General features: G+C 43.8%; 1 protein-coding gene across 3 annotated transcripts; it reads left to right on the forward strand.

Annotated features, from left to right (window-relative positions):
- On the forward strand, positions 1-25235 carry LOC121573976 (MAP/microtubule affinity-regulating kinase 4-like). 3 transcript variants are annotated; one of them, XM_045222614.1, is made up of 15 exons: positions 1-54; positions 2666-2731; positions 3319-3389; positions 3653-3709; positions 4477-4713; positions 5285-5404; positions 6461-6560; positions 8783-8892; positions 9199-9382; positions 9698-9924; positions 13674-13777; positions 13955-14251; positions 19645-19727; positions 23678-23740; positions 24352-24501. In XM_045222614.1, the coding sequence occupies exons 1-15, from the start codon at positions 27-29 to the stop codon at positions 24414-24416; spliced, it is 1812 nt and encodes a 603-aa protein (XP_045078549.1). In that variant the 5' UTR covers positions 1-26; the 3' UTR covers positions 24417-24501. The 3 variants fall into 3 exon arrangements, with proteins under 3 accessions (XP_045078549.1, XP_045078550.1, XP_045078548.1); XM_045222615.1 differs by having other exon boundaries at positions 23678-23722; XM_045222613.1 differs by lacking the exon at positions 19645-19727 and having other exon boundaries at positions 23678-23722; positions 24352-25235.
- Positions 25236-27486: the final 2251 nt, after the last annotated feature.

Genomic DNA, 27486 nt, shown 5'->3' on the forward strand with positions numbered 1-27486 from the left:
CACAGCTCTTTCGAGAGGTTCGGATAATGAAAGGTTTAAATCATCCAAACATAGGTAAGGGCCTGCATTAAGGATCTGTTGTTATACAGTGCATTCGGAAAGTATTCAGACCCCTTGACTTTTTCCACATTTTGTTACGTTACAGCCTTATTCTGAAATGGATTAAATTAATTTGTTTCCTCATCAATCTACACACAATACCCCATAATGACAGTGAAAACTGGTTTTTAGAATTTTTTGCAAATGTATTAAAAAATAACAAACAGACATACCTTATTTATATAAGTATTCAGACCCTTTGTTATGAGACTCGAAATTGAGCTCAGGTGCATACTGTTTCCATTGATCATCCTTGAGATGTTTCTACAACTTGATTGGAGTCCACCTGTGGTAAATTCAATTGATTGGACATGATTCTCTATGTAAGGTCCCACAGTTGACAGTGCATGTCAGAGCAAAAACCAAGCCATGAGGTCGAAGGAATTGTCCGTAGAGCTCCGAGACAGGATTGTGTCGAGGCACAGATCTGGGGAAGGGTACCAAAACATTTATGCTGCATTGAAGGTTCCCAATAACACAGTGGCCACCATCATTCTCAAATGGAAGAAGTTTGGAACCACCAAGACTCTTCCTTGAGCTGGCCGCCCGGCCAAACTGAGCAATCGGGGGAGAAGGCCCTTGGTCAGAGAGGTGACCAAGAACCCGATGGTCACTCTGACAGAGCTCAAGAGTTCCTCTGTGGAGATGGGAGAACATTCCAGAAGGACAACCATCTCTGCAGCACTCCACCAATCAGGCCTTTATGGTAGAGTGGCCAGAAGGAAGCCACTCCTCAGTAAAAGGCACATGACAGCCCGCTTGGAGTTTGCCAAAAGGCACCTAAAGGACTCTCAGACCATGAGAAACAAGATTTTCTCGTCTGATGAAACCAAGATTGAACTCTTTGGCCTGAATGCCAAGCGTCACATCTGGAGGAAACCTGGCACCATCTCTACAGTGAATCATGGTGGTGGCAGCATCATGCTGTGGGGATGTTTTTCAGCGGCAGGGACTGTGAACTGGGAGACTAGTCAGGGTCGAGGGAAAATGAACGGAGCAAAGTACAGAGTGATCCTTGATGAAAACCTGCTCCAGAGCGCTCAGGGCCTCAGACGGGGGTGAAGGTTCACCTTCCAACAGGACATCGACCCTAAGCACATAGCCAAGACAATGCAGGAGTGGCTTCGGGACGAGTCTCTGAATGTCAATGAGTGGCCCAGCCAGAGCCCGGACTTGAACCCGATCGAACATCTCTGGAGAGACCTGAAAATAGCTGTGCAGCGACGCTCCCCATCCAACCTGACAGAGCTTGAGAGGATCTGCAGAGAAGAATGGGAGAAACTCCCCAAATACAGGTGTGCCAAGCTTGTAGCGTCATACCCAAGAAGACTCGAGGCTGTAATCGCTGCCTAAGGTGCTAAGTAAAGGGTCTGAATACTTAAATAAATGTGACATTTCAGTATTTGTTATTTTATAACTTTGCTAAAATTTATAAAAACCGGTTTTGGTTTGTTATTATGGGGTATTGTGTGTAGATTGATGAAGAAAGAAAACAATTTAATCAATTTTAGAATAAGGCTGTAACTTATCAAAATGTGGAAAAAGTAAAGGGGTCTGAATACTTTCCGAATGCACTGTATGTAAGTGTGTGTGTGTGTGTGTGGGTGTGTGTTTGTGTGGGTGTGTGGGTGGGTGGGTGGGTGGGTGGGTGGGTGTGCATGTGTTTGTTTGTTTATGTTGATACTGTTTATGTTGTATCTATTCTATATTTTTATCAAGCATTTTTGCTACGGTATGTACTCAACTGTACCACATCACTCTATGTCCATATGTAGGCTACTACAGGACTCTATATTTATGCTGTGGCCATGTTGTGTACTGTACTTGTAGTCTGCAGTCAATGTGCAGTATATGAGTCCATCTTGTTTGTATATAGTATAGTATACACTGAGTATACCAAACATTAGCAACCTTCCTACTATTGAGTTGCAGTTCTTGCTCCTGGCATCTACTACCATGCCCCGTTCAAAGGCACTTCAATATTTTGTCTTGCCCATTCACCCTCTGAATGGCACACATACAAAATCCATGTCTCAATTGTCTCAAGGCTTAAAAATCCTTCTTTATCCTGTCTCCACCCCTTCTTCTGCACTGATTGAAGTGGATTTAACAAGTCACATCAAAAAGGGATCATAGCTTTCACCTGGATTCAGCTAGTCAGTCTATGTCATGGAAAGAGCAGGTGTTCATAGTGTTTGTATACTCAGTGTAGTAGTGTGTGTAGTTTAAATGGCCCATTCCTGTCTCATCTACCCAGACGGCAGGCTTTTGTCTAGGCCCCTCACTGTGTTTAATAGACTGATACACTACACTACATTACACTACACTGCACATACAGTAGCTAGCTAGGCCCGGGGATAGAGGGTGGAGAGGGGGGTGGGGAACAGGATTTTCTAAAGCTGAAATGTCATATGAAAAAAAGAAAAGAAAAAAGAATGCCATTATACTGAACCGACGTCATGCCCCACCGTATTTAGCAGGCCGAGACAGAGATGTCTGTTTTTTAACGATAGGGGATTTTATTTATTCATTATTTGTAATCTGATTTTATTTGTGCCTACTACAGTGCAGCTGTTCGAGGTGATTGAGACGGATAAGACCCTTTATCTTATCATGGAGTATGCCAGTGGAGGTGGGTGCATCTGCCTTCCTGTCTGTTTCAATAGACCTAGCTACTGTCTCTCCGTAATGGCTGATTAGCTTGTTTTTGATTAACGGGGAAAAAGTATAAATAAACCAATGGAGATGACTCAAAATCATAACCTAATGCAATGGTTGTACATTACGTACTCCTACTGTATATGTATGTAAACATAACATTATGTTGCATATTTTACCATTGGTGTTCTACGAAATGATATTATAAATGTAGGGGGGAGTGTGGTAATAGGTTTATGGCTTATGACCGGGGTTTTAGTGGCCAGGGAGAATATTTCTACAAGCATGAAATGTCATTAGGATAATATCTAGGAGGCAGCAGGCCACAGCCCCACAGTCTCTATCATGATAACATTAGTGTTAGGTCTTTGATATTAGCTACTGGTTGAAAATACAGAATATTCTACGAGTACAATATGGAGTACAATACGAGTACAGTACGAGTATAATATGGAGCCAGGAAAGGGTTTAAGCAAGATTGAGTGTACAGTATAATACATTGAAACATATTTTGTCACATATCTCCCTCATCATCATGTTGACCACTCTTCTTTTTTTCAGGTGAAGTGTTTGACTACCTCGTATCTCATGGGAGAATGAAGGAGATTGAAGCCAGAGCCAAATTCCGGCAGGTATGACGACCACGGTGCCTCACACACCTATATGCTGTCTGTCTGTCTTTGTCTAGTTGGCTGGCTGGCTGGCTGGCTGGCTGGCCGGCCGCTAAACTTTCTATCTGTGTCTGTCTGTCCGTCTTTTCTGTCTGTCTGGCTTGCTAGCTAGCTGGCTGCCTGCTAACCTGTCTGGCTGTCTGTCTATCTGCCTGTCTGTATGTACAGTATGTCTGTGTGTCTGGTTGTCTGTCTGTCTGCTAACCTGTCTCTCTGTCCTCCAGATCGTGTCTGCTGTCCACTACTGCCACATGAAGAACATTGTCCACCGAGACTTGAAGGTGAGAATGCAGACATTTTATAGAGCTTGATTGAATAGAAATTTACATTTATATTTTTGTCATTATCCAGAGCGACTTACAGTTAGTGCATTCATCTTAAAATAGCTAGGTGGGACAACCACATATCTAGTGGCAAAAGTAAAAACTGCCGAAAATGCACAGTCAAAGAGGAGAATAATTATTGTCAAGGAAAGTTTTTAATAGAGGCATACTAAGATAAAATAAACGTGCGTGTGTAAACGATAACACATTAGTGCACCAAATGAAGACATTTATTGAAATGAGGGAAGTGAATGCTGGAATTAAACAAATAACTATGCAAATGAGGAAAAGCTGTGCACATTAAGGAAATAGACGCCTGGCTTAAATAGAAGCCTGTCTCTAATACGCAACTGTTGCGTTCAGTGATTTAAGCAAATAAACGCCCGGGCTATTAATTGAAGTTTTACAGGTATTGTGATTATTATTGGATGTTACATCTCTGAACAAAAGCAGAGACAGACAGACCGAATGTGAGTCACTTCTTCTCCCAGTGTTTCTGGTGTACTTATCTATAATATATCCTACAGCCTATAATCCTGTATGACACACTCTCCTTCTCCCCCTCCATCTCTTCCCTCCCTCCATCCCTCTCCCTCCTCTTCCCTCCATACCTGCTCGTCTTCCTCCCTCTGTCCCTCTCCTCCATGCCTTCCTCCCCCCCTCCCTCCTTCTCCTTCTCCTCCTCCCCTCACCCTACCCCTATCCTCCATCCATCCCTTCTCCAGGCCGAGAATCTCCTGCTTGACGCCAACGCCAACATCAAGATCGCCGACTTCGGCTTCAGCAACGAGTTCACACTGGGCAACAAGCTGGACACGTTCTGTGGCTCTCCACCCTACGCCGCCCCGGAACTGTTCCAGGGGAAGAAGTACGACGGGCCCGAGGTGGATGTCTGGAGCCTGGGGGTCATACTGTACACGCTGGTGTCAGGGTCGCTGCCCTTCGACGGGCAGAACCTCAAGGTGTGTGTTTGTTAGAAGTGGACTTCTGGAGCCTGGGAGTCATACTGTATACGCTGGTCAGCGGCTCACTGCCCTTCGGCGTGTGTGGGGAGAGGTGGGGGCAGTGTGTGTCTGTGTGGCAGGTAATCCGAACGCTTCATAGGTTATAGTGTTATAGTGAGTGCAGAGTGCAGAGTGCATTGAGTGCACAATGGGTGTCTTATTTCTATTGTACTGTATGTCTGTGTTGGTGTGCGTCTGGGTTGGCCTGTTGTGTTTGTGTGTTTGACAACTTCTGTTTTCATATGTATTTTGTGTGCTTGACGCCACATATTTGGTGTGTGCTTGACGACTTGTTTTTGGTGTGTGCTTGACAATGTGTTTTTGATCTGTTGTTGACAGTGTGCGTTTGGTGTGTGTTCGGTGTGTACTTAAAGACGTGTGTGTGTGTGTGTTTGTCACTGCCCACAGGAGCTGCGTGAGCACGTCCTGAGGGGAAAGTTGCGCATGCTTTTCTACATGTCCACCGACTGACCCTAACCCTTAACCTCTGACCTTTACCTTGACCTCTCCTCTCTATTGCCCCCTATAGGAGCTTCGTGAGCGCGTCCTGAGGGGGAAGTATCGCGTGCCCTTCTACATGTCCACTGACTGTGAAGGGATCCTACGCCGGTTCCTGGTGCTCAACCCTACCAAGCGCTGCACCCTAGATGTGAGGAGGACCAACCCCCCAACACAAATGCCTGATTCACACTATAGGACCAACCCAAACCGTACTGTGCTGGCTTGGATATTTCCTTTTCACATTGTCCTTTGCTGCGTAGTTTCAGCAATTATAGTGGATTCGTAACTATGCCAGCCCAGTACAGCTCGGCTTTGGCTCGGTTTGGTTTAGCTCAGTAGTGTAAAAGGGGAGTAACAGCAGTATACGTCACACACTAATAGCCCAACATATAATAAAGCACCAAACCACCATAACATGAATATCACCAACACCCCAACACACACACACACACACACACCAAATCAAATCAAATATTACACACCAAATCAAATTGGAGTAATCAAGGTGACAGACAGTGACACATTTAATACCGCCTTGCACACTCTTGCCTGCATCTAACTGATCTGGGGCTTAATCATTAGTCCAAACAGTTTCAAAACATTCAGAATGAAAGGTAAACTAAGAAGAATAAAAAATATATAATTAAATATAGCTATCTCTCTCTCTGCTTCTCCTTATATTTTGAAGAAATGAATTTGTTCAAAACTTGTTCAACTATTGTTTTTCTCTCTCTTTGAGTCAACTACTTACCCCACTTCATGCACTACATTGCTAGCTAGCTGTGTTATGCTTTCAGTACTAGATTCATTCTCTGATAGGTTGGAGGACGTCCTCCGGAAGTCATCATAATTACTGTGTAAGTCTATGGAAGGGGGTGAGAACCATTGTATTGAAGTCAATGTACCCAGAGGAGGACCGAAAATAGTGTCCTCCAGCTACACAATGGTGCTACCCTGGTGAGGCTACTGTAGACCTTCATTTCAAAACAGTGTGTTTTAATCAATTATTTTGTGACGTTAATATATTTAGTATAGTTTTATCTAAAAACAATTAACTATTTTTAGGATTCTTAGGATGTTCCTCCCCTTCCTCCTCTGAGGAGCCTTCACTGACACACACACACACTCACACAATCACACATACACACACACAATTTCCAACTTTAGCTACTCTCTAACATTGAATCTTGTTGTGATGCCACAGCAAGTCATGAAGGACAAGTGGATAAACGCAGGGTATGATGAGGATTCCCTGAAGCCCCATATAGAGCCTGTCGAGGACTACAGTGACGCTACTCGCATAGGTGAGCCAGCTATGACCAGGCCACTGGGTTGCTATCCACCATTTTGGCTCTAAGGACAATGTGTTACTCTTCCATTTTGGCTCTCATGGCATCTTTAGCAAGGTCACTTCATGCCGATTTGACATTCTCATGAAACACATTTCAGATATACACTACCGGTCAAAAGTTTTAGAACACCTACTCATTCAAGGGTTTTTCTTTATTTTTACTATTTTCTACATTGTAGAATAATAGTGAAGACATCAAAACTATGAAATAACACATATGGAATCATGTAGTAACCAAAAAGGTGTTAAACAAATCAAAATATATTTTATATTTGAGATTCTTCAAATAGCCACCATTTACCTTGATGACGGCTTTGCACACTCTTTGCATTCTCTCAACCAGCTTCACCTGGAATGCTTTTCCAAGTTTTGTGGGATTTTATACATATTCTCCCCAAAATGTCATACAGCAGTTAGACACGTGGACAAAGTTAACATAGTGGTGAAGAAAATTGTGACCATAAAGATTGTATTTTTTTGTTGGAAAACCTTGATTTGCTGTTCAGGATGAGGTGAAAACACATCTTATTTATTTCTAACCAGCTTCACCTGGAATGCTTTTCCAACAGTCTTGAAGGAGTTCCCACATATGCTGAGCACTTGTTGGCTGCTTTTCCTTCACTCTTCCGTCCGACTCATCCCAAACCATCTCAATTGGGTTGAGGTCGGAGGATTGTGGAGGCCAGGTCATCTGATGCAGCACTCCATCACTCTCCTTGGTAAAATAGCCCTTACACGGCCTGTTGAAAAACAAATGATAGTCCCACTAAGCACAAACCAGATGGGATGGCGTATCGCTGCAGAATGCTGTGGTAGCCATGCTGGTTAAGTGTGCCGTGAATTCTAAATCAATCACAGAGAGTGTCACCAGCAAAGCACCCCCACACCATAACACCTCCTCATCCATGCTTTTCGGTGGGAAACACACATGCAGAGATCATTACACGGCCTGTTGAAAAACAAATGATAGTCCCACTAAGCACAAAACAGATGGGATGGCGTATCGCTGCAGAATGCTGTGGTAGCCATGCTGGTTAAGTGTGCCGTGAATTCTAAATAAATCACAGAGAGTGTCACCAGCAAAGCACCCCCACACCATAACACCTCCTCTTCCATGCTTTTCGGTGGGAAACACACATGCGGAGATCATCCGTTCATCCACACTACGTCTCACAAAGACAAGGCGGTTGGAACTAAAAATCTCCAATTTGGACTCCAGACCAAAGGACAAATTTCCACCGGTCTAATGTCCATTGCTCGTGTTTCTTGGCCCAAGCAAGTCTCTTCTTATTATTGGTGTCCTTTAGTAGTGGTTTCTTTGCAGCAATTCGACCATGAAGGCCTGATTCACATAGTCTCCTCTGAACAGTTGATGTTGATGTGTCTGTTACTTGAACTCTGTGAAGCATTTATTTGGGCTGCACTTTCTGAGGCTGGTAACTGTAATGAACTTATCCTTTGCAGCAGAGGTAACTCTGGGTCTTCCATTCCTGTGGCGGTCCTCATGAGAGCCAGTTTCATCATAGCGCTTGATGGTGTTTGCGACTGGACTTGAAGAAACTTTCATAGTTCTTGAAATGTTCCATATTGACTGACCTTCATGTCTTAAAGTAATGATGGACTGTCATTTCTCTTTGCTTATTTGACCTGTTCTTGCCATAATATGGACTTGGTATTTTACCAAATAGGGCTATCTTCTGTATACCTTGTCACAACACAACTGATTGGCTCAAACGCATTAAGAAGGAAATAAATTCCACAAATTAACTTTTAACAAGACACACCTGTTAATTTAAATGCATTCCAGGTGACTACCACATGAAGCTGGTTGAGAGAATGCCAAGATTGTGCAAAGCTGTCATCAAGGCAAAGGGTGGCTACTTTGAAGAATCTCAAATATAAAATATATTTTGATTTGTTTAACACCTTTTTGGTTACTACATGATTCCATGTGTGTTATTTCATAGTTTTGATGTCTTCACTATTATTCTACAGTGTAGAAAATAGTAAAAATAAAGAAAAACCCTTGAATGAGTAGGTGTTCTAAAACTTTTGTATGTATCTTTAAGTCCTAGTTGAAATCTGTTCATGAAATTCAGCAGGAACATTAGCTTAACATTATTTCCAAAATGTCTGCCTTCTTTTTCCTCATCTCCCCTCATTTGTGGTCCTCAGAGGTGATGGTGGGGATGGGCTTCACTCCAGAGGAGATCAAGGACGCTCTGCTCAACCAGACGTACAACGAGGTCACCGCCACTTATCTACTGCTGGGCCTCAAGAACGAGGTGAGCTGTCTGGGCCTGGCTACCATAGGGCAGCACAAGATATCAATGCACAGCAAGCCATAGTAATCAGTATGTATGATTGATTTAGGTAAGAACGTGTTATTTTGTAAGGACATACTAAAATGTTTATTTGATGAAGAATTCTTTAGGCAAACAATAGAGGTATTTTGATATTTATACAGCCATATTATGTGAATTTGAAGTAAAACAACATACCGGTACACGGAAAGCCACAATGCTCTTGGTGGCTCCACATTCAGTCCATGCAGCTGGCTAACACCCAGGAGGTGGTTGTCTTGGTAACAGGATGGCAGCGAGTCTCGTTCGGCCAGTACCCTGTCCCTGGCACGGATCCGGCCCAGCCCCATCACCAACGGGACCAACAAACACTCCTCGGCCACTGCAGGCTCCTCTTCCTCCTCCTCCTCGCACAGCAAGACCCAGCGCAGCGCCTCCACCTATCACAGGCAGCGGCGGCACAGTGACTTCTGTGAGAGTTCTACTGTGCCTTCTACTGTACATTCTACTGCACCTTCTACTGTACGCTTTTGTCTATTCTAACCCTAACCTTTCTACTGTAGATTTCACTATACTCTACCTTCCCTCACCTTGTCTCATATCTGCCCCATATACTCAGCTCCTGTCCTGGCCGCTGACTAAGTGTGTGTGTGGATGCGTGTGCATATGTGTCTTTGTCCGTGCCTGTGTACACACGCGTGTATATGTGTGTGTGCCTGTGTGTGCACGTGTGTGTAGATGTCTCTGTGTCTGTGTGCCAGTGTTAACATGTGTGTTCGCCGCTCAGGCGGGCCCTCCATGCCGGTCATGCACCCCAAGCGGAGCCCCACCAGCACGGGTGACCGGGAGCTGCGGGAGGGGCGCATGCCACCGCGTAAGGCCAGCTGCAGCGTGATGGGCAGTCGCTCGCTGCCCCCCTCCAGCCCTATGGTCAGCAGTGCTAATAATCCCAACAAGTCAGAGATCCCCGACCGCCGCAAGGAGATGACGGCCACCACAGTGAGGAACAGTGAGGTAGGAAGGGGGGGTTAATAGGGCTGCATTTGAAATGGAACCCTATTCCTCAGTGGAGGCTGCTGAGGGGAGGACGGCTCATAATAATGGCCGGAACGGAGCAAATGGAATGGCATCAAACACATGGAAACCATGTGTTTGATACCATTCCACTGATTCCGCTCCAGCCATTACCACGTGCCCGTCCTCCCCAGTTAAGGTTCCACCAACCTCCTGTGCTGTTCCCTAAGTATTGCATTACTATACAGAGAATAGGATGCCAGGGAATGGGGTGCCATTTAGGATGCACCCTAGGAAAGATTTCTGTTTCTAGCTCTGCGTTTGAAATGGCACCCTATTCCCTAAGTCAGTGGTTACCAGCCTTTTCTGAGTCAAGATCACTTTCTGAGTCAAAATGCAAGCCAAGATCTACCTCTCAGATTTTATTTAAACATGACTTAAAAAAGCCTATGCAACATTAACCTAATAAAAACAGTTCTGTAACAGTGAGGTTTTTGCAGTAGACTATAGGCCCAATACATTATCACTGCATATTGGCTAAGCTTGAATTGCCCTGCCAATGTTGTTCTTCTCAGACCATTTTGAAATTATATTTCAAAATTTGAGGTATATTATCACACTGGTAATAGATCATCATCATCAGCTGAGTGAGCATAATAATTTGCTTTTTATTTCATTTTACTAGACTGATGGCCTGCATCTGATGGTCAGTCGGAGGGAGGGAGGGAGGGAGTTTTTCAAGTTTTTACATTGTGCTGTGTAAAAACGATCTTGGTTGCATCGAAGCTAGCGGTGAGTCTGCCTCTCACCCGACTCACTGTTCCTCCCTCCTCTGAGAAAAGGGGACACAGTTTTCCATCTGATGGCGAAACTCAAGTAGCACTGCATTATGTCTGCCTGTACCAATTCATGCTGTTACTCCTATGACCAGAGAAAGTGAAATATTCCTAGATATTAAAAAAGACACAAGCCGCTAATAATAACAACGCAAGCTTATAGAAACACTTTACTATACTCATTCATTGCAGCTGCAGTGCTGGTTGTAGCGTGAGTGGAAGTAGGGAGAACACGCATTTTATGGCTTATAAAAGTGTTGAACAAAGTGTTGGCAGTGTTGAATAACAACTTAAACATCAACTTACTCTTAAAAACAGCAGCTCTTTACTGTTTGTGTTGAGTTTCACTCTAGTCATGGTTTTAAAAGTTTTGAAATATCACAGCATCAACTTTGCTGTGTGCTCGAGGCTGTGCACACACAGTGATCTGAGATATCTGATTGGCCAGCGGTAAGCCTATAGTTGCGCTTGATTTGCTCTCTCGGCCTGCCGGGTAGGCGGAGTTCTACCTTCAGACACATGAAATGGATCAAAATGGGAATAATTTGCCTTCCCGGTGCTAGGGCTGCTGAATCAAGTGCACACCGTCAACAGCGCAAAGCAAAAAAAATAAATAGGATGGCAAAGCTTGGTTGGTGATCGCTGCCCTAAGTAGTGCATTACTATACAGAGAATAGGGTGCCAGGGAATAGGGTGCCATTTAGTAAATGGTAGCTAGCTATAAGACTCCTGTTAGTACAGATAGGTTTGTATGTAATATTTTCTGGTATATAGGCCGTGTCCGAAATCTGTCTCGCCTACTATTTACTAAAACTACATTGTGTGTACTAATCGTATATACAGTGGCTTGCAAAAGTATTCACCCCCCTTGGCATTTTTCCTATTTTGTTGCCTTACAACCTGGAATTACAATTGATTTTTGGGGGGGTTTGTATCATTTGATTTCCCCCAAAAATAAAAAAAAATAAAAAATAAATCAATACTTTGTAGAGGCACCTTTTGCAGCAATTACAGCTGCAAGTCTCTTGGGGTATGTCTCTATAAGCTTGGCACATCTAGCCACTGGGATTTTTGTCCATTCTTCAAGGCAAAACTGCTCCAGCTCCTTCAAGTTGGATGGGTTCCACTGGTGTACAGCAATCTTTAAGTCATACCACAGACTCTTTCTAGGTCTGGGCTTTGACTAGGCCATTCCCAAGACATTTAAATGTTTCCCCTTAAACCACTAGAGTGTTGCTTTAGCAGTATGCTTAGGGCCATTGTCCTGCTGGAAGGTGAACCATGATGCTGCCACCACCATGCTTCACTGTGGGGATGGTGTTCTCGGGGTGATGAGAGGTGTTGGGTTTGCGCCAGACATAGCGTTTTCCTTGATGGCCAAAAAGCTCAATTTTAGTCTCATCTGATCAGAGTACCTTCTTCCATATGTTTGGGGAGTCTTCCACATGCCTTTTGGCGAACACCAAACGTGTTTGCTTATTTTCTTCTTTAAGCAATGGCTTTTTTCTGGCCACTCTTCCGTGAAGCCCAGCTCTGTGGAGTGTACGGCTTAAAGTGGTCCTATGGACAGATACTCCAGTCTCTGCTGTGGAGCTTTGCAGCTCCATCAGGGTTATCTTTGGTCTCTTTGTTGCCTCTCTGATTAATGCCCTCCTTGCCTGGTCCGTGAGTTTTGGTGGGCGGCCCTCTCTTGGCAGGTTTGTTGAGGTGCCATATTCTTTCCATTTTTTAATAATGGATTTAATGGTGCTCCGTGGGATGTTCAAAGTTTCGGATATTTTTTATAACCCAACCCTGATCTGTACTTCTCCACAACTTTGTCCCAGACCTGTTTGGAGAGCTCCTTCGGCTTCATGGTGCCACTTGCTTGGTGGTGCCCCTTGCTTAGTGGTGTTGCAAACTCTGGGGCCTTTTCAGAACAAGTGTATATATACTGAGATTATGTGACAGATCATGTGACACTTAGATTGCACACAAGTGGACTTTATTTAACTAATTATGTGACTTCTGAAGGTAATTGGTTGCACCAGATCTTATTTAGGGGCTTCATAACAAAGGGGGTGAATACATATGCACGCACCACTTTTCCGTTATTAATTTTTTTAGAATTTTTTTAAACAAGTTTTTATTTTTTATTTTTTTTCTTCACCAATTTGGACTATTTTGTGTATGTCCATTACATGAAATCCAAATAAAAATCCATTTAAATTACAGGTTGTAATGCAACAAAATAGGAAAAACGCCAAGAGGGATGAATACTTTTTTGGGGGAGGTGGGTAGATCAGCTTTTCCTGTGTACTAATCTTACTACATACAATTTAGAACATACTGTTTAATTAAAATGTATGCAGTAAGCAACACATGTCAACATACAAGGCGCACGCATACTGGGAAGGCGTCATCTAATGCGCAATTGGGTTCATTCATTTTTGTGCAGTGCACCCCCTTGTTTGATTATCAGCTGTTGTCACACACAAGTGGGTCTGAATACACAATTCTCTTCCTCAAGAGTATGCACCGAAATCTTAGTCTTAGCCGAAATTAGTGTGACATCTTGGCATTTAAAACTTGAATCCTTAATTGAAGCAATAACAAAACGGTCACCCTGCCTGTATTTTGGTAAAAAGCTGATGGGGTACGATGGGGTACGGTGTAGATCATTAATTTATATGTCCAAAAATGGATGTAGCAACTAAGGAGACCAACTTTAAAGCGTTCAACATTTTCTACATTTCACTTACTATAAAAAGTTATATTTTCACATTCCCAATCAGCCAACTATTTAGAACGCAAGTACGAATATTTGGAAACAGCCATTGAGTACTCCACTTTGGTAGTATGCAGTGACAACTGGTAACTATGATAATGTCTGATTTGGACATTTGTTCTGACCCCGCCCTCTTACTTTCCCAGAACAACATCCCGGGAAGTGCCATGATCCGCCGGAACACATACGTCTGCACGGATCGCTCCAGCACCGACAGACACTCCCTGCTGCAGAATGGCAAGGAGAACAGGTAAAGGACATGGAAGGACAAGGGAGGGAGAGGAAGAGCGAGAGAGAGAGTGTCTCAAAAAGTTGTTTTTAGTTTTGTTGTTTTTTATGTCAACCATGTTATTGTGAAGCCAAAGGCAAATGTCCACTTTGTGTGGACTGTAACGTTTGTCTAACTCTAATTGCTTCTCTCCTCCAGCTCCCTGTCCCACCGCCTGCCCCCCACCTCCCCCTCCACCCTGAGCATCTCCGGGGCCGGGGCCGGGACCGGGACCGGGGCCTCCTCTTCCTCAGGCGAGCGCTGCCGTCTGACACGTGGCTCCACCATCCGGAGCACCTTTCACGGGGGCCAGTTGAGGGACCGGGGCCCGCCCGTCTACTCGGCCCCACCCACCTCCCCCACGCTGTCCCACCACGACGCCAGTCCACTCCCGCACACCCGCAGCCGCGCCACTTCCAACCTCTTTACCAAACTCACCTCCAAACTCACACGCAGGTAAGCGGTCAGCTCCGTAACAGTCACCTCCGTAACAGTCACCTACGTAACGCTCACCGCCAAATGCAGGGGATAATCACATTAGTGAGTAGTAGTAGTCACCTCTGTAAATACTCACAAGCAGGTAGTCTCGGACCAGGGTCATGTTTAGAACGGGAAACAGGGGAGGTAGGCCTCCTACTACCTGAAGTTGTAAGAAGATCACAGATTTTCATTCTCCGTTGCAAAACATTACAGGTCACCGCCCTGGGTCCTCACATTGGAAACGGCACTAAATACGTTTTTACCTTGGCCTGCTGGATCAAGAACAACCGCTTTCCTTGGATTCACCCAGCTCTCCCTGGCCTCAGCTATAATATAAACTCAGCAAAAAAAGAAACGTCCTGTCACTGTCAGCTGAGTTTATTTTCAGCAAATTTAACATGTGTAAATATTTGTATGAACATAACAAGATTCAACAACTGAGACATAAACTGAACAGGTTCCACAGACATGTGACTAACAGAAATTGAATAATGTGTCCCTGAACAAAGGGGGTGTCAAAATCAAAAGTAACAGTCAGTATCTGTTGTGGCCACCAGCTGCATTAAGTACTGCAGTGCATCTCCTCCTCATGGACTGCACCAGATTTGCCAGTTCTTGCTGTGAGATGTTACCGCACTCTTCCACCAAGGCACCTGCAAGTTCCCAGACATTTCTGGAGGGAATGGCCCTAGCCCTCACCCTCCGATCCAACAGGTCCCAGACGTGCTCAATGGAATTGAGATCCGGGCTCTTCGCTGGCCATGTCAGAACACTGACATTCCTGTCTTGCAGGAAATCAAGCACAGAACGAGCAGTATAGCTGGTGGCATTGTCATGCTGGAGGGTCATGTCAGGATGAGCCTGCAGGAAGGGTCCCACATGAGGGAGGAGGATGTCTTCCCTGTAACGCACAGCGTTGAGATTGCCTGCAATGACAACAAGCTCAGTCCGATGATGCTGTGACACACCACCCCAGACCATGACGGACCCTCCACCTCCAAATCGATCCCGCTCCAGAGTACAGGCCTCGGTGTAACGCTCATTCCTTCGACGATAAACGCGAATCCGACCATCACCCCCGGTGAGACAAAACCGCGACTCGTCAGTGAAGAGCATTTTTTGCCAGTCCTGTCTCGTCCAGCGACGGTGGGTTTGTGCCCATAGGCGACGTTGTTGCCGGTGATGTCTGATGACTTACAACAGGCCTACAAGTCCATCCTCTCTCAGCCTATTGCAGACAGTCTGAGCACTGATGGAGGGATTGTGCGTTCCTGGTGTAACACGGGCAGTTGTTGTTGCCATCCTGTACCTGCCCCGCAGGTGTGATGTTCGGATGTACCGATCCAATGCAGGTGTTGTTACATGTGGTCTGCCACTGCGAGGACGATCAGCTGTCCGTCCTGTCTCCCTTGAGTGCTGTCTTAGGCGTCTCACAGTACGGACATTGCAATTTATTGCCCTGGCCACATCTGCAGTCCTCATGCCTCCATGCAGCATGCCTAAGGCACGTTCACGCAGATGAGCAGGGACCCTGGGCATCTTTCTTTTGGTGTTATTCAGAGTCAGTAGAAAGGCCTCTTTAGTGTCCTAAGTTTTCATAACTGTGACCTTAATTGCCCACCGTCTGTAAGCTGTTAGTGTCTTAATGACCGTTCCACAGGTGCATGTTCATTAATTGTTTATGGTTTATTGAACAAGCATGGGAAACAGTATTTAAACCCTTTACAATGAAGATTAACAAACAGCGCCGGAAGAAGATGGCTGCCGTTTTACAGCCCTCTAACCAATTGTACTATTATGTGTGTTTTTCCGCGTTATTTGTAATTTATTTTGTACATAATGTTTCTGCCATCGTCTCTTATAACCAAAGAGAGCTTCTGGATATCAGGACAGCGATTACTCACCTCGCGTTGGACGAACACTTTTTCTTCAACGAGGCGTTCGCGAAGGATATTCTACAGACTCCCGACAAGGCCCAGATCCCCGTCATTCGCGTGAGGAAGAGACGGAGATATCGTGGACGCAGATCCGGGTGCCTTGTAAGGATCCGACGGCGAACGAGTAAACTGCCTCTCCCATCAATCCTATTAGCCAACGTTCAAGCTTTGGAGAATAAAATGGACGATTTAAGATTACGGTTATCCTACCAACGGGACATTAAAAACTGTAATATCTTATGTTTCACGGAGTCGTGGCTGAACGACGACAATGATAACATTCAGCTAGCAGGCTATACGCTACATCGGCAGGACAGAACGGCAGACTCGGGTAAGACGAGGGGTGGCGGTCTCTGTATATTTGTAAACAACAGCTGGTGCACCAAATCAAATACTAAGGAAGTCTCAAGGTTTTGCTCGCCTGAGGTAGAGTATCTTATGATAAGCTGCAGACCACACTATTTACCAAGAGAGTTTTCATCTATATTTTTCATAGCTGTCTATTTACCACCACAAACCAATGCTGGCATTAAGATTGCACTGAATGAGTTGTACAAGGCCATTAATCAACAGGAAAACGCTCATCCAGATGCAGCGCTCCTAGTAGCAGGGGACTTTAATGCAGGGAAACTTAAATCCGTTCTACCTAATTTCTACCAGCATGTTAAATGTGCAACCAGAGGGAAAAAACTCTAGACCACCTTTACTCCACACACAGAGACGCATACAAAGCTCTCCCTCGCCCTCCATTTGGCAAATCTGACCATAACTCTATCCTCCTGATTCCTGCTTATAAGCAAAAACTGAAGCAGGAAGCACCAGTGATTCGGCTAATAAAAAAGTGGTCAGATGACGCAGATGCTAAGCTACAGGACTGTTTTGCTAGCACAGACTGGAACATGTTCGGGGATTCTTCAGACAGCATTGAGGAGTACACCACATCAGTCACTGGCTTCATCAATAAGTGCATCGATGATGTCGTCCCCACAGTGACCGTACGTACATACCCCAACCAGAAGCCATGGATTACAGGAAACATCCGCACTGAGCTAAAGGGTAGAGCTGCCGCTTTCAAGGAACGGGACTCTAACCCGGACGCTTATAAGAAATCCCGCTATGACCTCCGACGAACCATCAAACAGGCAAAGAGTCAATACAGGTCTAAGATTGAATCATACTACACTGGCTCTGACGCTCGTCGGATGTGGCAGGGCTTGAAAACTATTACAGACTACAAAGGGAAGCACAGCCGCGAGCTGCCCAGTGACACAAGCCTACCAGACGAGCTAAACCACTTCTATGCTCGCTTCGAGGCAAGCAACACTGAAGCATGCATGAGAGCACCAGCTGTTCCGGACGACTATGTGATCACGCTCTCCGTAGCCGATGTGAGTAAGACTTTTAAGCAGGTCAACATTCACAAGGCCGCAGGGCCAGACGGATTACCAGGACGTGTACTCCGAGCATGTGCTGACCAACTGGCAAGTGTCTTCACTGACATTTTCAACATGTCCCTGACTGAGTCTGTAATACCAACATGTTTCAAGCAGACCACCATAGTCCCCGTGCCCAAGAACTCTAAGATAACCTGCCTAAATGACTACCGACCCGTGGCACTGACGTCTGTAGCCATGAAGTGCTTTGAAAGACTGGTCATGGCTCACATCAACAGCATAATCCCAGAAACCCTAGACCCACTCCAATTTGCATACCGCCCCAACAGATCCACAGATGATGCAATCTCTATCGCACTCCACACTGCCCTTTCCCACCTGGACAAGAGGAACACCTACGTGAGAATGCTATTCATTGACTACAGCTCAGCATTCAACACCATAGTGCCCTCAAAGCTCATCACTAAGCTAAGGATCCTGGGACTAAACACCTCCCTCTGCAACTGGATCCTGGACTTCCTGACGGGCCGCCCCCAGGTGGTAAGGGTAGGTAACAACACATCTGCCACACTGATCCTCAACACGGGGGCCCCTCAGGGGTGCGTGCTCAGTCCCCTCCTGTACTCTCTGTTCACCCATGACTGCATGGCCAGGCACGACTCCAACACCATCATTAAGTTTGCCGACGACACAACAGTGGTAGGCCTGATCACCGACAACGATGAGACAGCCTATAGGGAGGAGGTCAGAGATCTGGCCGTGTGGTGCCAGGACAACAACCTCTCCCTCAACGTGACCAAGACAAATGAGATGATTGTGGACTACAGGAAAAAAAAGAGGACTGAGCACGCCCCCCATTCTCATCGACGGGGCTGTAGTGGAACAGGTTGAGAGCTTCAAGTTCCTTGGTGTCCACATCACCAACGAACTATCATGGTCCAAACACACCAAGACAGTCGTGAAGAGGGCACGACAAAGCCTATTCCCCCTCAGGAGACTAAAAAGATTTGGCATAGGTCCTCAGATCCTCAAAAAATTCTACAGCTGCACCATCGAGAGCATCCTGACTGGTTGCATCACCGCCTGGTATGGCAACTGCTTGGCCTCTGACCGCAAGGCACTACAGAGGGTAGTGCGTACGGCCCAGTACATCACAGGGGCAAAGCTCCCTGCCATCCAGGACCTCTATACCAGGCGGTGTCAGAGGAAGGCCCTCAAAATTGTCAAAGACTCCAGTCACCCTAGTCATAGACTGTTCTCTCTGCTACCGCACGGCAAGCGGTACCGGAGTGCCAAGTCTAGGTCCAAAAGACTTCTCAACAGCTTCTACCCCCAAGCCATAAGACTCCTGAACAGCTAATCATGGCTACCCGGACTATTTGCACTGCCCCCCCACCCCATACTTTTTACGCTGCTGCTACTCTGTTAAGTATTTATGCATAGTCACTTTAACTCTACCCACATGTACATATTACCTCAACTACCTCAACTAGCCGGTGCCCCCGCACATTGACTATGCAACGGTACCCCCCTGTATATATAGCCTCCCTACTGTCACTTTATTCTATTGTATATATAGCCTCCCTACTGTCACTTTATTTTTACTTCTGCTCTTTTTTTCTCAACACTTTTTTGTTGTTGTTTTATTCTTACTTTTTTGTTTAAAATAAATGCACTGTTGGTTAAGGGCTGTAAGTAAGCATTTCACTGTAATGTCTGCACCTGTTGTATTCGGCGCATGTGACCAATAACATTTGATTTGATTTGATTTGATCTGTGAAGTTATTTGAATTTTTACGAATTATCTTTGAAAAACAGGGTCCTGAAAAAGGGACGTTTCTTTTTTTGCTGAGTTTATAATCACATACATTACATTTAATGAAGCATGTGCTTCTTCCATACCAATCAGCTACAGCTGCGCTGTTATCCACCACTCCCTTGGCCATGATTCAATTATATTATCTTTCTCCCCCTCCTCCTCGCCCCTTTCTTTTTCTATTTCTCTTTCTTGCTCTTCCTCTTCCTTTCCTTACATCAGGGTCAATCTTGACCCCTCTAAGCGCCAGGGCTCAAACAAATCAGTCTCGGGTTGTACCCTTCCCCAGGGATCAAAAACAGTTAGTAAGTTCCCATGTCTCTAGCTCCTGTTTGCCTGCATGTCTGCCTGCCTGCCTACTGGAAGTGTGTGTATGTGTGTGTGCGCGCGCGCCTGTCTGACTGTGTGCCTGTTTACTTACCTATCTGTCTGCCTGTCTGTTACATACCTATTTGTCTGTCTGCATGCCTACCTGTTTGTCTATCGATGTCTTACCGACCTGTCTAATTTGCCTAGTACTTACCTGTCTGTATGCCTGCCTGTCTACCCACTTGTCTTTGTTCTGCAGCGCTCTGCTTTTTGGTTCATTCCTTTGGCATGCCCTTGTGCAGGGGTTGTCATCTATTGCCTTGGGGGTAACACTTTACTTGAATCCTGCATCATAAGGGCTACATAACACTGTCATTACAATGACGTGTCATAAACAGTTTTGACTTGCTGCAACTGACTTTACACTGTCATGACACAAACCATGAATTAGCTATGGCAGTTTTGCTAGACAATTGCCTGATCTACAGTAAACATAGTCTGTATCATCTTGACAGTGTAAAGTCAGTTGTCATAAGCTGACACCTATGACATCTGTTATGGTATTGTTATGAAAGTGTTATGTAGCCTTTATTGTACATGGGCTTCTGTTAAAATAAGTATTTGTTCCAGGGGCACCGCCGTAGTGGATAAGGTCTTCATGTGACTCAATCTACTTTGTTTAATTTTAATTTTAAATGACAGTTGATTCCCAGGCATGACGATTGTCTTTGTTGTGTGGTGGAATTAGGGTTGCAAAGGGAGGGTATATTACTGGAAACGTTCAAAGTTGACCAGTAAACTACTATACTTTTTTTGTGCATTTTATCAGATGACATCTAGTGACGTTTTTGTTACTTCAGATTATCACAGGTGTCTTAAATTATCTCTGGAACTCTGTGTGGCCTTATCACATGTAAACAGTGGTGTAGTGGAGGGTAAATGCAAGTAAACGCAGTTTACCCACCATTTCTGCTCGACAGTTTACCCACCATTTCTGCTCGACAGTTTACCCACCATTTCTGTTCAACAGTTTACCCACCTTTTGCAGAAAAATACATGCAAAGTATAGGGAGCGTAACTTTTTTTCACCGCGACCGGCGATCAGCGTTTACCCATCATTTTTTCCCCCACTACATCACTGCATGTAAAATAAATAAAATAATAATCTAAGATGATTTAAAAATTACAAATAGAATAACAAAGCTGTAAAAAATCATCCTAAATATAAACCATCAACTTAGTGAATACCATTGGTGTTTAATATGAGGGTTTCAGCATGAAATATCCTTTATATATGTTTTAAACACTTTGATTTATTTTACCATGTCAATACGTCTTTGTTGAAAAATAAATCGGCAAACTGTTGGCAGTTGTGAAAAAAGTTGCCAGAGTTAATTGAAAATAATGCCATTGTTGATTAGATGCTTTTTAAAATAAATGTGGCTATCCACTAGAAACTCGAGGGACAATATGAACACAGATCTAAAAACATTAATACTATATACACTACCAGTCAAAAGTTAGGACGCACCTACTCATTCAAGGGTTTTTCTTTATTTTTACAGTTTTTTACATTGTAGAATAATAGTGAAGACATCAAAACTATGAAATAACACATGGAATCATGTAGTAAACCAAAAAGCGTTAAACAAATCAAAATATATTTGAGATTTGAGATTTTTCAAAGTAGCCACCCTTTTACTTCACCATCTCAATTGGGTTGAGGTCAGGGGATTGTGGAGGCCGGGTCATCTGATGCAGCACTCCATCACTCTCCTTCATGGTAAAATAGCCCTTACACAGCCTGGAGGTGTGTTGGGTCACTGTCCTGTTGAAAAACAAATGATAGTCCCACTAAGCCCAAACAAGATGGGATGGTGTATCGCTGTAGAATGCTGTGGTAGCCATGCTGGTTAAGTGTGCCTTGAATTCACGGCGGTTGGAACCAAACATTTCCAATTTGGACTCCAGACCAAAGGACACATTTCCATTGGTCTAATGTCCATTGCTCGTGTTTCTTAGCCCAAGCAGGTCTCTTCTTCTAATTGGTGTCCTTTAGTAGTGGTTTCTTTGCAGCAATTCGACCATGAAGGCCTGATTTACACAGTCCCCTCTGAACAGTTGATGTTGAGATGTGTCTGTTACTTGAACTCTGTGAAGCATTTATTTGGGGCTGCAATTTCTGAGGCTGGTAACTCGAATGAACTTATCCTCTGCAGCAGAGGTAACTCTGGGTCTTCCATTCCTGTCGTGGTCCTTCTGAGAGTCAGTTTCATCATAGCGCTTGATGTTTTTTGCGACTGCACTTGAAGAAGCATTCAAAGTTCTTGACATTTTCCGTATTGACTGACCTTCATGTCTTAAAGTAATGATGGACTGTCGTTTCTCTTTGCTTAATTGAGCTGTTCTTGCCATAATATGGACTTGGTCTTTTACCAAATAGGGATATCTTCTGTATACCCCCCCCCCCCTTGTCACAACACAACTGATTGGCTCAAACGCATTAAGAAGGAAATAAATTCCACAAATGAACTTTTAAGAAGGCACACCTGTTAATTGAAATGCATTCCAGGTGACTACCTCATGAAGCTGGTTGAGAGAATGCCAAGAGTGTGCAAAGTTGCCGTCAAGGCAAAGGGTGGCTATTTGATGAACCACATAATAATTAAATATTTGTTTAACACTTTTTTGGTTACTACATGATTCCATATGTGTTATTTCATAGTTTTGATGTCTTCACTATTATTCTATAATGTAGAAAATATTAAAAATAAAGAAAAACCCTGGAATGAGTAGGTGTGTCCAAACTTTTGACTGGTACTATATAAAAAATAAAAAATTTATATTCAAGTATAAATTACCATAGATTGCCATAGATTACCTTTTAATTACAAAAGGTACAGAAGATTCCGGTAACTTTTGCTAATATCCGGTATATTTGCAAATCTAGGTGGAATTGATAGTGATGTACAGTTGGTGTCACAGAACATTTACACTGCTGTGGATTCTCCCACCTCACCTTAAAAGACGTGGAATGCAATCACATCAGTACAGTTTACTGTTCTCAATGAACAAACACAATATGAGAAGCATGGGGTTGTTTATTCATTTGTGATATTGATACAGCCTTATTATTTGACTCTGTTGTGCAAGTCAGGGCGCTCTGATACGGAGTGATATTAGTGCCAATAAAAAATGGATGTTGCACTAATATCACTCCATACTCTGACCTGTATTCATGGGTTGCACCTACCACACCCGATCACGTCACACCATTGTTATCAACATTCTCAAGATGCTGTCACCATAGTGGCTCCTGAATGTCGGTGCCCAGTCATTCTGAACAGAGGCTAATGATTGTTTCGTTTTTACAAAACACTGTAGTGGCTTGTAAATATGATGACATTAATAGTAGACAAATAATAAGTAGGAAACAACTTTGTCACCACTATGATGTTGTTAAATTTACTTTGGATAGATGGCAATGTTGTCATTAGCTAGCAAAGTACCTAGCAATGCTAATGTTAGCTTAAATCCAGTGCTCTCCCCTCACGCTTAGCTAGCTAGCTAACATTATACAGCATCTAAAGGTAATCTGACGACATCACAATGATGACAAAAGGTTTTCCTACTAATTATTTGCCTCCTTTAGAAATGTTCATTAACGGCATTGAGTAGAACGTTCACTCGGGAGTCAACCCTCAATAGAACTTTCATAACAATATTGTGACGCAACGTGCAACCGATGAATACCTGGAGGTTGTTGTCGCTGTTGTCGTTTGCTTGTCCTCACTCAATGATTTCCTTTCCTTTCTTTTTGAATGGCTTCACATTATTGTGGATAGATGGTGACTCTCTCTGTGTACTTGGTGGACATTCAACTGCATCTCCCATAAATCACCTCTCTGATTCCCCATTTAACTGTGTGTGTGTGTTCTCTACACAGGGTCACAAATGAACCTGAGGGAATCTGCCGATCTGCGGTCACAAGGTCAGTATATGTCACAAGGTCAGTATATCCGGCAACCCTTCGTCAACTCATCTATAACCCCAACATAACCATGTTAGGTTGTTGTTATGTTTCAAACAGTAAACTTGCACACCTTAACTGAAAATGTAATCTTAGATTTAAAGAACATTTGGATCAGTGTTATTTCCTTATAGTTGCTGGTTGAAAATACAATGTACACAGAACCTTCTAATCAACAGGTTTGCATGGGCGGAAGTTTCTGCTTGCAATGGTGACATCACCATTCGGTAAATTGGTAAAGAGACCTATAACAAATAGAGTTCCAAACCTCTCTGCCAATAACAGCTAGTTTTCAGTTTCCCCCTCCCCACTCCTAGCAAAATTCTTGCTTGAGAAATAGTTTTTTGCTAAAATGCAATTTTTGGCAGTTTTTATTTTAAGGTACTTCATTGTTACTCAGAAATGATTGTATATTGATATAAAACGACTGCATTGGGCCTTTACTAGATTCAACCACCCATTCTCACTTTTTTTCTCCTTACCCACCCCTTTCCCTCTAAAACTCTTATCTCCACCTTTTTCCTTTACTCTCTCACCACTCTGTCCTTTCTCCTTCTTTTTTTCTGTCCCTCTCCCTTTCTGGTCACCAGTCGCCATTTACCTGGGCATCAAAAAGCGGCCGAGCCCCGGGCCATCGGATGTGGCTGGAATCTGAGGGTACCCCGGGGGCGGCGGGACCCAGCGGAGGTGATGCTGGCTCTGCGGGAGGCGGCACGGGGCTGTGGCTGCCAGGTCCACCACGCCGGCCCCTTCCTGCTCTCCTGCACCCACGGGGCGTCCGGGGGTTGCGTGGCCTTCAAGGCAGAGGTGTGCCACCTCTCTACGGGGGGTGGCACCTCCAACAATGAGACTTCCAACGGAGTGCGCTACACACGACTTTGGGGGGCACCGCTCACTTTCCGGGACATCGCCACGCAAATCTCAAAGGACCTCGAACTCTGAATATAATGGGGGTTGAGAAGGATGGAAAGAGAAATACAGAGAAAGAGGGACGTGGGGCTGGACTCGAGATAAAAATAAATTTGCCCCTGTCTCTTACGTGGCTATAGACCTACCCCCCCTCCACACCAGTCTCAACCTAACCTCACACCCCCATCCCCACACCACACAGACTCAAGCACCCCCAGCCCCCCCAAAATGAACCCCCCTGTCCCCCTCGCCACTACTACTGAACATCTTCACCCACTGGATCCGGATCAGAGAGGAATCCAGCTTAAAATGTTTTACCGTTAACTCCAGCCATAATGACTATTACTTTTATGATTGGTATCATTGTCGCTTTTAACGATCACCAACTCCGTACCTACATCGAAAACATTCTCGAAAACATTTCTCGTGTTTCGCCATCTTTGATGAGGCACTCTGTTTCTGCGTGTCAGTGTACATATATAGGATCTTGATTTGATCACCCTGTTGCAGGAGAACTTTCCTGCAATGCAGGGAATGTAAAACTTGTAGTGTATTTGAGGTTTAAAAAGGCTTCTGAAGTTTGTAATTTCCACTTCAAAATGTCAGACTTTATTTTCCCTTATGAAAAATTGATAAACCCATAAAACATTTCCATTAATTATAATCCACATAATAATTCACATTTCCTGTTGCTGCAGGATTATTTTCCTGCTGTAGCAAACTGGCTCAAATTAAGATCCTAAATCTATATGTGTTTTTGCTCTTTTCTCCCATTTGAACATTGATACTGATGAAGTGATTGTCCAAGGACTTGTTATCGCCTGTGGACAATATGCACAAATATGGAGACAGTTAACTCAATGATTTGACAAGCGGCATCAAAGGTTACACTGTTTTTCTATTTGTGCACAGTATGGGCGGGATTGGATTATTGGCAATGACAGAGAAGTTGACAGACACTTTGAACCAGCCAATGGGAACCTTCACATCCGTTTTCCACTGACATCATCATCATCATCATCAACTGAAAAAGGTAGTAGGTGGGGATGTTTTCTCAGACACACCATGAATCTATCTCAGTTAGTCTTTCTACATATGACAAATATAAACTGGACTCACATTAGTAGTATTGTACAAACCACACACCATAATAAGCTGTTTTGTTAATGTATAATATCAGGTAGTATACACTTTGGTACATATCATACTCCATTTTAGATAGCAGCACCAATATATATACAAAACTGTGGGTTCATAGTGCTATATTTTTTCACCTTCATATCTCTTTAGCTATCTGTAGCTTTGGTTTCCTACACACACCCTTGGAAAGTAATTCCATTGGCAAATTCCTGTTCCGGAGAAACTCTTTTAGCCCTCTGATTGGCTGGGATCAATGTCTGTGTTGGCACTGGTCATTATCAATAATCATATCAAGCCATTTTTAAGCATTTTATCCCCTACCTCTCACGGTATGATCTCTCCATTTTACCTTTCTTGAACTGTGTTGCATTCAAGTCATGAAACAGTTGCACAGTTGTTCCTCAGCATAAAATAGCCTAACTCAATGTCTAATGACTAAAAGGGTGACTGGGAAGGCAATTTCTGTTTCAATGCAAAAGCAGTTCACTGCAGCAGAATATTGTGCCCTTGAACACCACATGGCTTTGCCAAAATGCAAAGCTGTCAGGCTTCATAGTGAACCAAATTTGGAACAGACCTGGGTTGAAATACATTATTATTTAAGCATTTGTATTTGAAATACTTATTTTCTGTGAATTTGAGTATTTCCAAATACACAGCCCAAAACAACTACTTCTAGTTGGAGTATTTGAATTCCTACTTGTAAAACCAAATACTCTACCAAAAGGTATTTGAAAGTAATTTCAAATACTCTCCTAAAACTTTCCTAAAAATACTATTTGAAACGAACATTTCAAATACCCTTAAATACTCTGCCCTAAAAGTTGGGCAAAAAGAGAAAGTATTTTAGTAGTCTTTTTTTGACAATGTTTGCCACTGAAATAAGCTACATAGTTCAGAGAAACTCAATATATATATATTGAAATACAGTTAAAACTTGATCCAGATCTGTTTAGGAATAAGTCGTATTTCTTTCAATGTGATGCAATGAAATTTTGTTTGGATTCTATTCCGTGCCATGCCGATTTATCTTCAGCTATCTCTCTACATTGAAGGTGAACATCAAAATCTGTTTTTTCTGAGGTAACCGCAACCGTCCAATCCCATTCCCACTGTTACACACAGTGGTGCCTCTACTCTGACACCCTTTAGCATTTTGGCATTGGTGAACTTCAGATCAAACTGGTTTTGTCTACTGTTGATGACTGGGCTGCTGTGAGGTGTGGGGGAGTGCATAGACACACAGTAGACAAAGGGATGTGTGACAGGGATGCTGTGTTTTCCCTCTTGCACCCCTTATGCCTACATACAGTAGATGTTCAATGTTGGAAAATAAGCTAAAAAAGGCTTCCTCACCCTCCCCCCTGATAAGAATGAATGATGTAATGTGATGTTCATGTAGGGTACAGAGACCAATATTTCTGCCTGGTTATTTACTGTTAATGCTCTCGATCTCAGTTGTGGCTTTTTGCTCATGGTGACATAACCAGTCAGAACAACGTGATCATTTAACGTTTGATCTCTTTTTTTTTATTTCAGTCTTCACCACAACCGTTTTTGCTGTCCCTATGTCCGTTTGTTTTTGCAATCCTCCTCTCGTTTAGTTTTTCGGAAAAACACTCCCAACTGTCATCCACTTTACAGGCACGTCGTTGAATCATCTCTTCTGAACCTCC

The sequence above is a fragment of the Coregonus clupeaformis genome, chromosome 9, assembly GCF_020615455.1.
Source record: "Coregonus clupeaformis isolate EN_2021a chromosome 9, ASM2061545v1, whole genome shotgun sequence".
In the NCBI taxonomy this organism is placed as follows: domain Eukaryota; kingdom Metazoa; phylum Chordata; class Actinopteri; order Salmoniformes; family Salmonidae; genus Coregonus; species Coregonus clupeaformis.